Source organism: Sminthopsis crassicaudata, chromosome 2 (genome assembly GCF_048593235.1).
Source record: "Sminthopsis crassicaudata isolate SCR6 chromosome 2, ASM4859323v1, whole genome shotgun sequence".
Lineage (NCBI taxonomy): Eukaryota > Metazoa > Chordata > Mammalia > Dasyuromorphia > Dasyuridae > Sminthopsis > Sminthopsis crassicaudata.
The window spans coordinates 137,643,193-137,659,378 of record NC_133618.1 but is presented as its reverse complement, the minus strand read 5'-3'; the positions used below and the strand labels follow the sequence as shown (position 1 = coordinate 137,659,378).

General features: G+C 34.8%; 1 protein-coding gene across 11 annotated transcripts in view; it reads left to right on the top strand.

Annotated features, from left to right (window-relative positions):
* Positions 1 to 16,186, top strand: part of RNF170 (ring finger protein 170) — a 50,382-nt gene that overhangs the window by 1,579 nt on the left and 32,617 nt on the right. For 9 of the 11 annotated variants that reach the window (XM_074287391.1, XM_074287388.1, XM_074287395.1 and 6 more), the window contains exon 2: positions 15,245 to 15,385. In XM_074287391.1, coding sequence (XP_074143492.1) covers positions 15,252 to 15,385 — 134 coding nt within the window. In that variant the 5' untranslated portion in view covers positions 15,245 to 15,251. The remainder of the gene's footprint in view (positions 1 to 15,244; positions 15,386 to 16,186) is intronic. The other 2 variants (XM_074287397.1, XM_074287398.1) reach the window with 1 other exon arrangement.

Below are 16,186 nucleotides of genomic sequence, written 5' to 3'. Positions count from 1 at the left end.
GAATAACTCTTCCCTGGCTGACTCTGTGCTTTTGCATTCTAGCTTCCCTGATTTTCTTCCAGATTCACTTTCAAATCCCAATTTAAGCAGGAGGTCTTTCTTATTCCTTCAGTCTTCTACCCCTCGAGTGTCTTCCCTCTAAGATTACCTCCCATTTATATTGTAGATATTTTGCATGTACAGAATTATTTGCATGTTGCATTCCCCATTAAAATGTGAGCTCCTTGAAGGTAGGACTGGTGTTCTTGTATCCCGGTTGCTAGCACAATACTTAAATGCTTGGTTCTTTGTGCCTTGCTTTGTGCAGACTTTGTGGGCTTGTTTAGCAAGTACTACCTATACTTTAACTCAATTTGTCATATTGAGAAAACCTTGACCTTCCATCCATAAAGCTTGCTTTCTTGCCTACAATATGTTGAACTGCCTCCTTGCTTTCTCAGTGTTTTTTGTGGGTCCAGTTACACTAGCTCGATGAAGTATGTTAAAGGCTCCCTGAATGGTGACTGATTCCTGGTAAGGACATATAGCTTATAAATTTCCTTGCACTTCAGCATACAGGGCAATATTTTTTTTTTTTCCTTTGGAAACTCTGGAGCTTATGTGAAATGAAAAGGTTTTAGAGAAAACTCAGGGATTTGGGCAGTAGTTTCTAATACTACCTCCTCACCTGTTAGGAGAATCTAATCATTGTTCCTACATTCTATGTCTGACTTCTGTGAGTGACCATAAATAAAACACTACTGTTTTAAAAGGCAAAATTCAGTGCTTATTCTCTTGTCCCAACAACTGGAGAGCTGAAGTATAGCATTTTTGGAATTTAAAGGCAAAAAAGGAATGAGATTGTGCTGGATTTAGTCATACTTTCACTTCTCTTTTTTATTAGATTTTTTAAAACTCTCCACATACATAATAATATTAAACGTTTTTAGAACTTTGTACTCAAAGTACTTTAACATCTCTTACGATTTTCCCAGAAATTTTGGAAGGTAGTTAGGGTAGGGGATATTAAATTTAGTTTATATTTTGGGAAACCATAGCATAATGTAGAAATATACACAAAGTCTTGAGAGAACAGACCGACTTACTTTTCTCTTTGTATCCACTTTTCTCTTTGTATCCCTGGCAGTTAGCATAAATGCTGTCCACCTAATAAATGTTCAATAAATGCTTTTCATTCATTCATTTCTTATAACTAGTTAGTAAAGGTACTGTTCTTATTTCATCTATGCCTTTATTATTTTTCATTCACATATGACTCTTCCCTATCCCAACTGGAATTTTCTGGAGTGGTTTGCCATTTCCTTTTCCAGCTCTTTTTATGGAGGAGGAACTGACATTAACAGTGTTAATTATCTGTCCAGGGTCACACAGCTAGTAAGCCTGGGAAGGCCTATTTGAATTTGGAGCTTCCTGACTCCAAGCCAGTGCTCTATCTACTGCGCCACCTAGCTGCCTATGTAAGTTAAGCAAAAAGAACTTCCTTTCTAAAAAGATCTTATTGGGAAAAAAGGCAGAGTAATTAAAGCCTTCTTAGTCTTGGAAATGATTTCACAATTGATATTAATGCCATATCTTCAGCTTCTAAGGCACAAAATCTTTGGAGTAAATTTTGTACGTTTCTTCATCCTTTACTCTCAGTCATTTTATTAATTTCACTAAGTTTCTTATTAAATATATATGTTTGACTCCATTTCATTCATAAAGCTTTTACAAAGTAGGGGAGAAGGTGATTCATGAAATTCCCCCCCCCCTTACATAGTTTGACCTGTCAGTTCACATAATTCCCTCTTCACCCTCTCTCTTGCATGAAATACTTGCAATACTTGTAATACAGGAGCCCACAACTAGTTGATCAAGATCTCCAAACTTACCCAATAGATTCTCAGTTCATTCTCATTCCCAGAGGTAAGAACAAGCCTAGTAGCCATACACTTCCCCTTATTCCTAGGCAATGTATACTATCAGTAATTCATACTCTCAGTAATTGCCTACTTTTTTTAGTCAGCATTTTCAATGATTCTTCCACTCTAGTAATTTAGCTATCAGCACCTCTTCTATACTTTAAATTTTCAAAACTTTATGAAATGAAAACTGTCATGGAAAGATCAGGAACTCTGTCCTGTTATGATATAAATGATTTTATATATTTTAATTTTTAAGGTTGTTCTGATTCTGTGTATTTTTTATGCTACTATATGAAGTAAAATCTTAAAGTTGTAAATATATGAAGAGCACTTAATTATTTATGTGATTTACTTTTTATAATAACAGTTCAGTTCTACTTAACCCGTACTGTGCCTCAGAGGAAAGAAAAATATCATCACATCCTATCACATATTCATTAGTGAATATTTAATTTTCTATTTGCAGAAAATGTTTATAATTAGCAATATTGATATTTTTTGCCTTTGCAAAATTATAATATTTGATCCATATTCATAACAATGCTGTTAGATCTTGCTTCTGGAGTTCAATCTCTTTCTTATAAAGCTTCATTCTGTCATTGTCATTGGAAAGACAAAATAAGGAAAAATTCACTTGTAATCTGACTTCTGACCATAGTGCCTGGCACACAGTAAGTTTTTTATAAATATTTATGGCTTGATTATCTCAACTGAAATAAGTTACCAATATTCACTAAATTGTCAAATCTTTCTTGAAATCATAGCATTAAATACCATTGACCATTTCTTCCTTGTAGAGAGCCCATCATCTCTGGATTTTTGTGAAACTGCTTCTTTTTGATTTCCTACTTGTCTGATCATGCCTTCTTAGTTTTTGTTCTTGGAATAACCTCCAAAATCTGCCTTCTATGGGGGTATTCCAAAACTATTATCTAGGTCATCTGCTTTTCTTTGTCTATTCTCTGGAGTCTCCCTTGAGTATGCAGATGACTTCCAGGCCTACATATCTAACCCATGTCTTTCTCCAATCCTATATCATCATCTACCATTTGGACATTTTGAACTGGATTTCTTACATACATCTCATCATAAAAGGTTTTTACATGGAATACATGCATGCATTCCCAGAACGTCTAAGACAAAATTCATTATCTTTTCTTCAAACTCAACCACTTTAACTTCTTTATTTCTGTCAAAGGCACTACTTTTCAAGGTTTGTACCTCTTGTTCTCCTCATTCTCTTTTCATCTTCCATATTGAGGCTATCAAGTCCTAATGAATCCACTTATATAACATTTCTCTAATATATTGTCTTGTCTCAATTACGTAGCTAGCTACCACTATAGTTCAAGCCCTTATTATCTCTCCCTATTGCAATAGCCTCTTAATTCATCTCCTTGCCTCTAGTCTTTCCCTTTTCAGTCTAGCCACCTTTTCTTTAAGGATGGCTTACAAATGGAGAAATGTTAACAAATTCAGCTAATTACTTTGAATTACCTTATCATTATAATTGACTGCTGCTCATATAATTAGGAATTGGAAAAATTTGGACTAATGTTATTTTGAGCTTTACCTTTATTTCTTTGATTTATTTGGAATAGAGGTATAATTTTTACAAATAGCTCATGCAGGTTGTCTAAAATAAAATACATTTTAAACCCATCTGAAACCCCTCCCCCAACAATAACCAATGTGTAATTTCCATATGATTATATATATAGTTTTCATTCCATTCCTATATTCCAATGTCTCTTTGATAAAAGACAAGAAATATCCTTCACTAGAAGTCCTTTGAGGTGATAATTAATCATTGATTAGTCCTAAAGACTTGCAGTATTGTTTTTCTTTTACATAATTGTGATCATTGTATAAATTATTTTCCTGGTTCTCCTTATTTTGTTCTGCACCACTTTACACAAGTGGTCCCAAGTTTCTCTGAATTTTTCATATATATGGTTCCATGTAGCATAATAATTTTCTTACATTCATATATTCAACTTATTCAGTCATTCCATGTTTGATGGATACTTGTAGTCCTTCTAATTGTTTGCTGTTACAAAAAGTACAGCAATGTATATTTTTGTATATATGTATATATATTATGTATATATTAGTACCTTGCTTTTGTCTTTGACATTCCTAGCTATAAATCTATTAGGACTTTGCTTTTGTCTTTGACCTCCCTGGGGTGTCTCTTGATCAATAGGTATGTATTTTTATAATATAGTTAAAAGTTTGTTTTTTAAATATAGTTCTAAATAGTTTCTCAGAAGAATGAACTGACCAGTTTATAGCTCTACCAACAGTGCCAGAATATATCTGTGTTCCCATAGCATTCCCATAGCATTGACCATTTTCTTTTTTTTTTTTTTTTCCACTCTGGAAATCTTTTATGAAAAGAAATCTAAGAATTTTTAAAATTTGCATTAATTTTATTATCAGTGATTTAAAACCTCTTTTTTATGATTGTTGATATCTTGAATCTTTTCTTTTGAAAATTGCTTATTCATATCTTTTGACCTTTCTACTGGGGATCTGGCATATTTCATTGGACATTACCATACTTTTCATAGTTTTCTAGAGACTTTAGCAACAGAAATATATATAGTAGTACTGAAAGTCTAAAGAAATTTCCTTTTCCTGAATCTTAGAGAGTTTCTGAGTATCTGGAAGTTTTTTCACTATTTAATAAGAGATTTGACTAGATAATCTGCGGTGTCCTCTCAAGTTCTAAATTCTGTATTCCAATGAGTTCACTCAGTACCTTCAAAGACATGTTTCCCTTACCCTTCCAGTACTGAGAAATAATAAATAAATCCTCCCACTGGGATCACCAACTGGGTAGAGATAAGGATTTTGCATCTTGGAGCAAGTATATTTAGTACTCTCTGACTTTAGAAATTTTGATGAAAACATAGCATTTTCATCAGTTCTTATAAAGCTTTACATTCCACCCACAACTTTTGTAAGGCCTATTTGTTACTATTGTTTGTTTCATTTTTAATTCATTTGACTCTTTTTTTGGATGAATATATTGAGATTAGATCAATTTCTCTAGATGTCCTTGTCAAAGGTTTCATAATAAGTATTTGAAACCTTTCATTAGCTCCCAATGAATCAGAATATTGCTACATGTAAAACTAATGAAAGCTTCCTTTGATCTATTTAATATTTGTCTTTTTTTTTTTTTTTTAAACCAGAGAGTAATTTTCCTAGTGTTGGCAATGTCTTGGACACTTTTTATAAAAGTGTCTAATTTCTGCCAAAGAGCTTAGTAATGATTATCATATTTACTTATCCAACCCTATTCTTTTTCCTAACCTCCTTACATCTCCAGCTACCTATTGAACTGGTTGTCCCATTTTGATGGGACAAGCTGCCCCAGACATCTTGAGCTCAATATGGCCAAAATGGAACTCATTACCTTTTCCCCAAAATCCTCATCTTTTCTTAACTTTTTTTTTTCACCTAATAGTATTTTATTTAAGTTACATGTAAAGACAGTTTTTTTTTTTTTTATGTTGTTGAGTTCCAAATTTTTTTCCTTCCCTTTTCCTTCTCTTCTCCCCAACAAACAATCTGATATGGCTTATACATGTACAATCATTTTAAACATGTTTCCATATTTGCCATATGAAAGAAAAATCAGTACAAAAGTGAAAACAGTATGCTTCAATCTGCATTCAGGTTCTATAGTTGTAAAATATATAGTATAGGGTATCCATGGTATTTTCCATCACAAGTTTTTAGAATTGTTTTGGATCACTATGTTGCTGAGAAGAGCTAAGTCTTTCAAAGTTAGTTATCATATAATGTTGCTGTTACTGTGTACAATGTTCTCCTAGTTCTGCTCCCTTTACTCAGCAGCAATTCATTTAAGTCCTTCCAGAATTTTCTGAAACCTACCTGCTCATCATTTCTTATAGAACAATAATATTCCATTATATTCGTAGACCATAACTTATTCAGTCATTCTCCCAGTTGATAGGCATCTCCTTACTTTCCAATTCCTTGCTACCAAACACAAAAAAAGTAATAAACATTTTTGCACATGTGAGTCCTTTTCCCTTTTTATGATCTCTTTGGGATACAAGGCCAATAGTAACACTATTAGATCAAAGAATATGCATAGTCTTATAGTCCTTTGAATATAGTTCCAAACAGCTCTACAGAATGGATGGATCAGTTTACAACTCCACCAACAATGCATTTGTACCCCAGTTTTCCCATATCTCCTCCAACATTTTATTGTTTTCTTTTTTTCTGTCTTCTTAGCTAATCTGATAGGCATGAGGTGATACCTCAGAGTAGTTTTAATTTGCATTTCTCCTACCTTTTCTTTTACTATTGAAGGCACTACCATTATCCTAGGCACTCAAACTTTATCTAGGTAACATTCTTGATTCTTCTCTCCCATTCATTATATCCAATCATTTGCTAAAAATCTATCAATTCTAGTTGTAACATATCTTGTATTTATCTCCTCTTCACCTCTGATGCTGCTCTGTTCCTGATATAGACCCTCATCAGCTCAAACTTGGACTATAGCAGACTTCCTGCTTCAGGTCTTTCTCCAAACCATTTCATCCTCCATTCAAGTGTCAAATTAATCTTCTTAAAGACTGTTATCACTTTATTCAATAAACTCTAGTGGTTCCCTCTTATTTTCAATTCTATTTTGCTGACTTAATCAACTTAGATTTAATATTCTCTTTTTTCCCCCTTGTAAACTTCAACTACCACCTACATCCCCCAGAAACTTGCCTAAAGATCAAGCTTTTGTCTTGTAATTACAATTCTTCTCCACTTTTGTGTCATGACCCATTTGGATTTTTCTTGGTAAAGATACAGGAGTCTTGTGTGAGGGATACAGAGTTAAGTGACTTTCCCAGGGACCCAGCTAGAAAGTGTCTAAGACTAGATTTGAATTCAGGAAGATGAGGCTTCTTGATTCCAGAACCAGAACTCTCTCTTAGCCACCTGGCTGCCCCTCCCTATTAACTTTCAAGGTAGTTCTTTATAATCTGACCCCATCTTCCTTCAGTCTTCTTATACCTTATTCTCCCCAGGTACTCTGCAGTCCAGCTGCACTGATCTCCCTGCTGTTATTCACACAAAACACTTCATCTCTCCAAAATTGGCTTATTGTTGCTTGTTATCTCTGTACCTGGAACACTCCCCCTTTATCTCCACATCCTGGCTTTCTTTTCAGTCCCAGCTAAAGTCTTAACTTCTGCAATGAGCCATTTTCTGCCCCCTTACCACTATTACCTTCCATCTAATAATTTTCTCCACTTTTCTCCTCTATATATTTTGGTTTTACATAGTTTCTAACTTTATTGTCATTCCCTATTCCCACACCCCTACCTTTTCTTGGACTGTGAGTTCCTTGAGAGCAGAGAGTTACTTTTGCCTTCTTTTGTATCTGAAGCACTTTCCCCCGTGCTTAGTATATCCGCATGTGCTTAATAATTATTTATTGGCTTGTCTTAACTCCTAGGAAAAACAGTGAATTTAGAGCCATGATCTGTTTACTAACTATAAGAGCTTGGGTAAGTCAGTTAACCTTGCAGAATTTCAATTTCTTCATTTGTGATATGAAAAGCCTAAATAAGCTAGATTATCTCTAAAGTGTGCTTCAGCTTAAAATCTATGTTCCCATGTTCCTCAACAGACACGTTTACCTGTTAAAGATACTATTATCATGAAACCAAAACATTAATTGTTAACCCATCTGTAAACTACATTTTCCTACATTGTGCTTTCTTCTTTTATTATTCTTAGCACTGCTCTTTCCTCCTAATTATCTATTTTTCCACTTTAAATTGTAGTGTGATTTCTAGAGCCCCCATGCTGCAGTGACAAAATATACCACCTGGACTAGCTCTCTGAAGGATTTCGGGACCAGCTTGAATCCTTGGTCTTAGTGGAGGAGTGATGAAGCAGGGGACCCACAAGGATGGTCAAAGATGGAATCTGTTTATTTCAAGTCCTCTCAGCCCCTAAATACCTTAGTATGATTACATCACTACAGCACATTGAGCATGTGCCAACTATAGAACCATTACATCACCACAGCACACTATCTATCTGACAGTCAGCAATAAACTGAAGAGTGGTCTATTCACTATTGTCTCAGGAATTTGATCTGTGGGACTATCCTGAGTCCAGAAGACTTTAAAATAGATTGGGTGTGGCCAGACTCCAAAGCCAGAAAACTTAAAATCAATTGTTAGAACAGAAGCCCCTTAGGGTCTGGGGACCTCAAAATCATTGCTGTCTCCCTAGAAGCTATATTACAAAACTACATAACAGATGAGTCAGTTTTTAAAATTTATATAACTTAAATATAGCTCATAATTTTGTCAGAGTAAGATAGTCCTTCTTGCCCAGCAGTATTTTCTTACTCTCTTACATTCATAAATAAAGGCTAATTAATACAATTTCAAATTTTTTTGTGATCATCTATATTCAACTTCAATATAGCCACCAGGGAGTACTGTTGAAACCATGTCTCAGATCTCATGGCCACCTTTTCACACCAGTGTATTCACAATACTTTTCTTTCTGAGAGAGCCTCTCATTTTTCTTTTGAGTTTCTTAACAAGTTTAGCATCATCTTCCACTGTAGATTTCTTAATGATTGCCACATAGAAATATTGCAGCCAGTTGGTTACTTCCTGTTATGTTCCTCTAAGCCTTTCTTTAACATTTTGCTTTCAGTAGACTTGTTATGGAAAGAAGAAACAAAGTCTGAGATTAATCATAGATGTTTAGAGTACCAAGTTTCTTTGTGAGGTGATTTACAAGCTGAAGTGTGTCCCCAAAAAATGCATTCAGAAAGTTGAAGACACCTGAAATAACACTTAACATGTGAACTGTTTGAAGGAAGTAGAATATGCTTAGCCTGGAAAGGAAACTGAGAAGGAGAGTAAGGGATGATAGTTGTTGAAAGATAATTCTTAAGTATTTTAAAAGTTATCATGTAGAAAAATCTTGAGGCTGGCAATGAGGTGTAAGAATAGAAAATTTTTTTCATCATTTTTCCAAAAAATAAAACTGTCCTCCTGTGAATTTAAGTAACTTAAAAGGGAAAAATTAGACATGATAGAGGGAATAGCTAATTTTATTATTTCTATGGTCAAATCAAAGATAAATTTTCTTTCTTTCTTTTTTGAGGCTGGGGTTAAGTGACTTGCCCAGGGTCACACAGCTAGGAAGTGTTAAGTGTCTGAGACCAGATTTGAACTTGGGTCTCCTGAATTCAAGATTGGTGCTCTATCCACTGCGCCACCTAGCTGCCCCTCAAAGATAAATTTTCATTGAACTCTTATTACTGTGATAGAAAACTGAGGAGACAGTTATTCATTTGATATATCTGTGCTAATGGACCCCCTACCAAGACAATTTATTCATGCCTAGCATATGTTTTGGCTGCCATTTACAAGACTTCCTAGTTAATATATAGCTTTAAACCAGTTAAATGTTTATAATTATTTAATTTCTTCATGAATAAAGTCAGAAAGTATAAGACTGAGGTGTTTGAAGAACCCAAGTAATCTTCATAGCAGTGGTCCTCAAACTTTTTAAATAGGGGGCCAGTTCACTGTCCCTCAGATTGTGGGAGGACCGGACTGTAGTAAAAACAAAAACTCATTATCGCCCTTCAGCCTATTTGCCATAACCCAGCGGGCTGCATCTGGCCATCGGGCTGTAGTTTGAGAACCCCTGCTTCATAGCCACTCATTAAACTTTAAGGCCTGCTATATCGAAGGTATTTCCTAAGGAGCTGGTGCTAACCTTGGAAACAGAAAATACAAGGGTATTTGTCATGTTAATCAGCATGAAAAAATACTATTTGATATGCTTATAGTCTCCATTTAGGACTGCTGGCATTTGTTAATGAATAAGTCATTTGATTGAGAACAAAAGTAGTATAATGAATTTTTGATTCACTGATTGTTGATGAATACCAGTTGGATTTTTTTTTTTTTGGGGGGGGCTGTAAATAGGTGTGTAGTTGTAACCATATAAGTTTTCATGTTCATTCTCATTTTTTCTACTTTTGGTATGTTATCTGGGCCAATATTTTGTGTTCCTCTAATTTCTGTACTAGGGCTCTGTGTGATTGTTTGACTTTAGTATGATCAGGAAACTGTGAATTGTGAAATTATAGCTCTAAAACTGGAAGGGATCTCAATATTTTATCCATGGTCATATTCATGGTCAGTAATTATCAGAGATAGAATTTAAATGCAGGTTCTCTAGCTCCAGAGAAGTGTTCTTTTCCATTGTCCCACATCTCCTCCAAGATTGTGGAAGAATGAAATACTAATTGAAGAGATTTCCTGGAGAATTTTTGGGGGGGGAGGGAGAAAGAAATTATTTCTTCTATCTCATAATGGCAGATTTGCTCTCTTGGAGTACTCTAAAGTGGGTTGTTGTTTGTCCTTTGTTCTCAAAGATGATCATGACGTCAGGGAGATGATGCCAAGACATGCAAATGAATTGGATTTGAGTGAAGGAGGGTAGGCAAAGTAACCAGCCTTACTTTCTCCTTCAGAACTATCTGGGTCCAGGGGCAAGATAAATAGGGCTAGAAATGGTCCTCAATGTAGTGGGAGACCTTAGCCTTTTTAAGCTAAAATCTTTAACAGGTTTCAGTTTGACTCAGGCAAGACTCAATCAGTGATTAAAGCTAGGTAAGAATGAGGAAAAGAATGACCTCTTTTACCTAGTTGGGAAAAAAAACCAAAAAATAAAAAACCAACTAATCTAGGAAGAGAAAACCCTCAGGATTTCTGGCCAAAATAGGAAAAATTGCTACTTACACTTACTCTGAGGCAGTCAGGGACAAAACAAAGACCTAATGGGCTTGGCTTGGGATCTTTTGGTCAGAGTGATTTGAGTTTAAAGCATGGTTTTTAAGAAGAAAATCTAGGATTATTCTGAGAAGATGGTTAGAAAATTCCAAGCCCTCCATATTTCCCCCACAAGCAAAACAGGATTAACATAGATTGGTGAAAAACAAATAAAAATGGAGGCAGAATTGTGGTCCTCCTAGGAAAACCAGAGAAGATGCAAAGAACTGGAAGATTTAGGTTTGCTCTATATGAAGAGCGAACATTCCAGGCTACATGTGCTGAAACTGCAAGTTGGAAGCCATAATGCTACCTGAGTTTGGAAGTAGCTTCAGTCCTAACCACAGGAGCTTTTACATCCTGGTGAATGTGGGAAATTGGGGTTCTGAGTCTGGAAAAACCAAAGGAACCTCTGCTGATAAGGAACATCAGGCCCAATTGTGCTGCTGAGATTCTGCCCTGATTAAGAAGGAAGCAGCACTGGCTTGCTGAGTGCAGAACCAATGAGGCAGGGTTTCTGTGAGCTATGGGAAGATTGGAGTTTTTAGTTTGTGGTTCTAAGTCATAAGGGAGAACTGAAGTGAAGACACCATTCTCCCCACCCCAGAACTAGAGGTGGATAACACTAACTAATTCTTATTTTTACAAAAAATAGTAGGCAAAGGAGAAAGAACCCAACCATAGAAACTTACGATGGGAATAAGGAAGACTGGAGTTCAACTTCAGAAGAATTTACTGAGGTTAAAAAAAATTTTTCCTACCCCAAAGAGTAATATCAAATAGTTAGTTGCCTGAAAAAAACTAAAAAAATTTTTTAAAAATCAAATGAGACATTGAGAGAAAACTTAAAAAAACAAACAAACAAACAAAAACAATGAAGGCAGCTAAGTGGCACAGTGGATAGAACACCACTACTGAAGTTCAAATCTGGTCTCAGAAACTTAACACCTCCTGACTGTGTGACCCTGGGCAAGTCACTTAACCCCAATTATCTTGGCAAAAAAACCCAAAACCCCCAAAACCAGGAAAAACAAGATTATGAAAAGAAAGTCAACCCTAGAAAAGGAGATCCAGAGTCTTAAAGAAAAAAATGACTCTGAACATTAGAATTGGCGAGAAGAGCATGAAATAATAAAACAAAATATAAAAAGTGAAAAAATAGAAGAGAATGTGAGATCTCTCTTAAGAAAAATAAAAAAGGAGAATAGATCATGAAGAGAAAACATAAGAATAATTGAAAGCTACCTGAAAAACTATGACCAAACTCCTCCCCCAAAACCCTTTAATACAATAATAGAAGAAATAATTAAAGAAAATTTTCCTGAAATGATAGAACAAGAGGGGAAAGTAGAAATGAAAAAAAAAATACACTGATTACTATCTCAAAAGATCTTACAAGAATTACAGGAACATCATTGCTAAATTTCAAAACCTTCAGATCAAAAAGAAAATTTTATAAGCAACAATGACAACCAAAAAACCCAACTCAAATATGCTGGAGCTACAATTAGAATTGCATAGGTCCTATCAATGGCTACAATAAAAGACCACAGGTCCTGGAATACTATATATCGACAATCAAAAAAACTAGGGTTGTCACTTCCAGTTGATCAATGATAGACAGAGGTAGCTACACCCAGAGAAGAAACACTGGGAAGTGAATGTAAATTGTTAGCACTAATATCTGTCTGACCAGGTTGCATGTACCTTCGGATTCTAATGTTTATTGTGCAACAAGAAAATGATATTCACACACATGTATTGTACCTAGACTATATTGTAACACATGTAAAATGTATGGGATTGCCTGTCATCGGGGGGAGGGAATAGAGGGAGGGGGGGTAATTTGGAAAAATGAATACAAGGGATAATATTATAAAATATATATATATATATATATATATATAATAAAAAAAATTAAAAAAAAAATAAATAAATAAAATAGAAAATGAAATTGAAAAAAAAAAAAAAAAAAAAAACTAGGGTTGTAACCAAAAGTATTATATTCAGCATCCAGTAACAATATTGGATGAAGAAAAAAAATGAATATCCAATGAAGTCAGATTTTTAGGATTTTTTTTCCCAAGAAACATGAACTCAATAGAAAATTTAACATATAAGAGCCAACATTAGGACTTAATAAGGAAAAACTCTTTGTTTTATACATGGAAAAATAAACCATATTATCTAATATTGTCATTAGTAATTGGGAGGGCTAAAGAAAGATTGTATTAGAACTGAGTATGATGTGACTCTAAAAAGCAAAACCCTGTAGGAAAAGGTAAAAACAGCTGAGTGAAGTGAGCAGAATCCGGAGATCATTATACACTTCCACAACAATATATATGAGGACGTATTCTGAGGGAAGTGGATATCTTCAACAAAGAGAAGATCTAATTCAGTTCCAATTGATCAATGATGGACAGAATCAGCTACATCCAGAGAAGGAACACTGAGAAATGAGTATAAACTAGGGGTTCTCAAACTAGGGCCTGCTGAGGACGTTTATGCGGCAAATGGTTATGGCAAATGGGCTTAGGGGCGGAGACAGAGTGTGAGGTTTTGTTTTTACTATAGTCTGGCTCTCCAACAGTCTGAGGGATAGTGAACTGGCCCCCTATTTAAAAAGTTTGAGGACCACTGGGCTAGAGGATCAGCAGCAAACTTAACTCCCCCCAAACTGCCCCCGCCTAAACCCCTGCTTTGAGTATTAGCAGTCACCCCAGGCCTAGCCCCCCACTGTGCAGATTAGACGCTGCCCCAGGCTGTGCCCCCTGCTGTGCAGGTTTGTGACTGCCCACCAACAAGAGCCCTTAGCTGCAGAATGCTGCTGAAGAGCTAGCTGTGTTATGGTCTGCATTGAGTCACTTTCCGTCGTGGGTGGGCACAGCCAGATCCTGTTAGGCTCTGGTGACTCTCAGTGTACCCTCTACCCTAGGCTCTAATTTCTCTGCTACAGAGTCCACTACTCTGTGACCAAAGCAAAAAAATCAGGCTATGGCAGAGAGGCTTTATGTAAAACTTCCAACCTCAGAGGCCGCCTCGCTCCCGATTCTAACCGGTCTGTTCCCACCACTCAGGACAAATCTTTTCTGGCGATATTCCAGATTATTTTAGATATTCCAGATTATCTTCGGCTGGTGAGTTGTTGTACTTCCAATCTTTGTGAACCTTACTAGTCTAGCGCTATTTTTGAGGCTGATTTTAAAAATTTGTAATGAGGGTATGAGAGAAGCTCAAAATATCCTGTGTTCCTTCTCCACCATCTTGGCTCCGCCAAAATCCTAATTTTTCTAAGCTATTTATAAACTCTATTTTCCATTTCTTCCTTTTTACCTCTTCTTCTTCCCTTCATATTCAACTTTTCCTGTTTCCTTCATATTTTCAGAACTAGGGACAATTAAAAAAAGTGACCCTCAAAACAACTCTAAGATACATGCTGTTATAATCCCCATTTTACAGATAAGGAAATGGAGGCAAATGGAGTAAAATTCAGGATCATACAGTGTCATAATTATGCTTAAGACAGAGAAAGGCTCAGAAGGTATAATAGAGGGGAAAATTTGGACTAGAAGTGAGTGCAAGGGATAATGTTGTAAAAAATTACCTATGCATATGTACTGTCAAAAAAAAAGTTATAATTATAAAATTAATAAAAAAATAAAGTATTAAAAAAAAAGAAATTAATCCTACTGTTGACCTATGAATAAAATGGTATTTCTGTCAAGGCAAAAAAAAAAAAAAAAAGGAAAAGGTAAAAAGAGTAATTATACCATACAAATGAAGTATGATAGCAAGAAAGATACAGAGGAATTAGATGGGGGAGGAGGGCTGGTAGTTCTGAAATCCTGTTCACATTGGGAATCTAGTACATGAACCCCAATATATCAAGGAAGGAAGGAAAGAAGGGAGGAAGGGAGGAAAAGAAAGGAGATGGATAGATAGATGGATAGATGGATAGATGGATGTGTTGCCTAATCCTCAGTAGGACAGCTCCTACTCAAAAAAGGCTGTTTTACTCTAAATCCAATGCTCTTGCTTGTCATGTTGTGACATCTGCTATGAGCAAGGGTGATTAAACAAACCTTTTCTAATAAGAGCTATTATTTCAAAGGAGAAATAATTGTGATTTAGAACCAACTTCCAAGTATTTGTTTCTTCATTTATTTGAGATAATAAGCAAAACTAACCCCTCCTCTTTCTGATTGTTAGGAACAAAAATAAAATATAAATTTCTTAAATTCTGCAGAAGTGAATATGATTGTTAACAAGATAATTTTGGCCAATTCTAAGAAATTCAGGAAGGATTTAATATTAAAATACTAACTGCTGTTTTTCTTAAGTTATAAATTATGTTTGTTGCTACATTAAAATAGTAAAACTCAATTGCCTTTCTTATGTTTTTTGGGTTTTTTTAATTAGCTCATTTCAGATTTAGATCATTCCTTGATTTATTGCTTTTCTTTTTTTAATATTTAGAACTGGAATGGACAAACATCAATCTGGAATTCAGAGTCTGAAACTGGATGATTCAATTATAGAAGGAGTAAGTGACCAAGTCCTTGTGGCAGTTGTGATCAGTTTCGCTTTCATTGCTACACTGATATATATTCTTTTAAGGTGAGACTAATGGTCAGGAGGATTGAATAATACATATTTTCAAGGGCCATTTAAGTTTGTTATTTCTGGTAATGCTTAATATCAAATGTAAAATTCAAGTCAAAAATAGTGACATATTTTTGTTCACATACTTGATATTGCTGCTTATTTTTCTTCTTATGGGTTGTTTAATGCATAATTTGAAACAGTGAACCTTATTTTAAATGAAAGGTCAATGTCTAAAGCTATGGTTATTCTTTAACAAAATAAAATTTTTTCACAACTTAGAAAACTAATGAGTAAATCTGGGCAGTAACTAAATATAAATCTTAGATAGTTTATATAAAAGGACTTGCCTAGAATCAAATAGCTACTAAGTATCAGAAATAGGATTTGAACCCAGACTTTTCTTCCTCCTCACCTATGTTTTATCCCCCATGCCACATCATCTAATATATAAACATTATTGAAATACCTTCATTGGAGAACAGATTACTAAAAAGGTCAAATGGTACTTGAATCAAATTGGTTCACAAATGAATTCCCTCATGTCATCAAAAAAGTAATACCTATATTATATTAAATGTTTTCAAGGAAAGATGGAATTTTACTTAACCTTTCCTATATAGCAATAATTTATAATTCTAGACCTGTTGTAATGCAGAATAAGAAAACTAATGGCCAATGTAATTAATTTTTTGGTAAAGATTTATAGTTTCATATTTATAGTTAAATGAAATTCCAGTAAATTATATCCAAAATGTTCTTTATTTTCCACTAGGATCTGTATTGTGAATATAAAGGTAATTTATTATTGGGAGA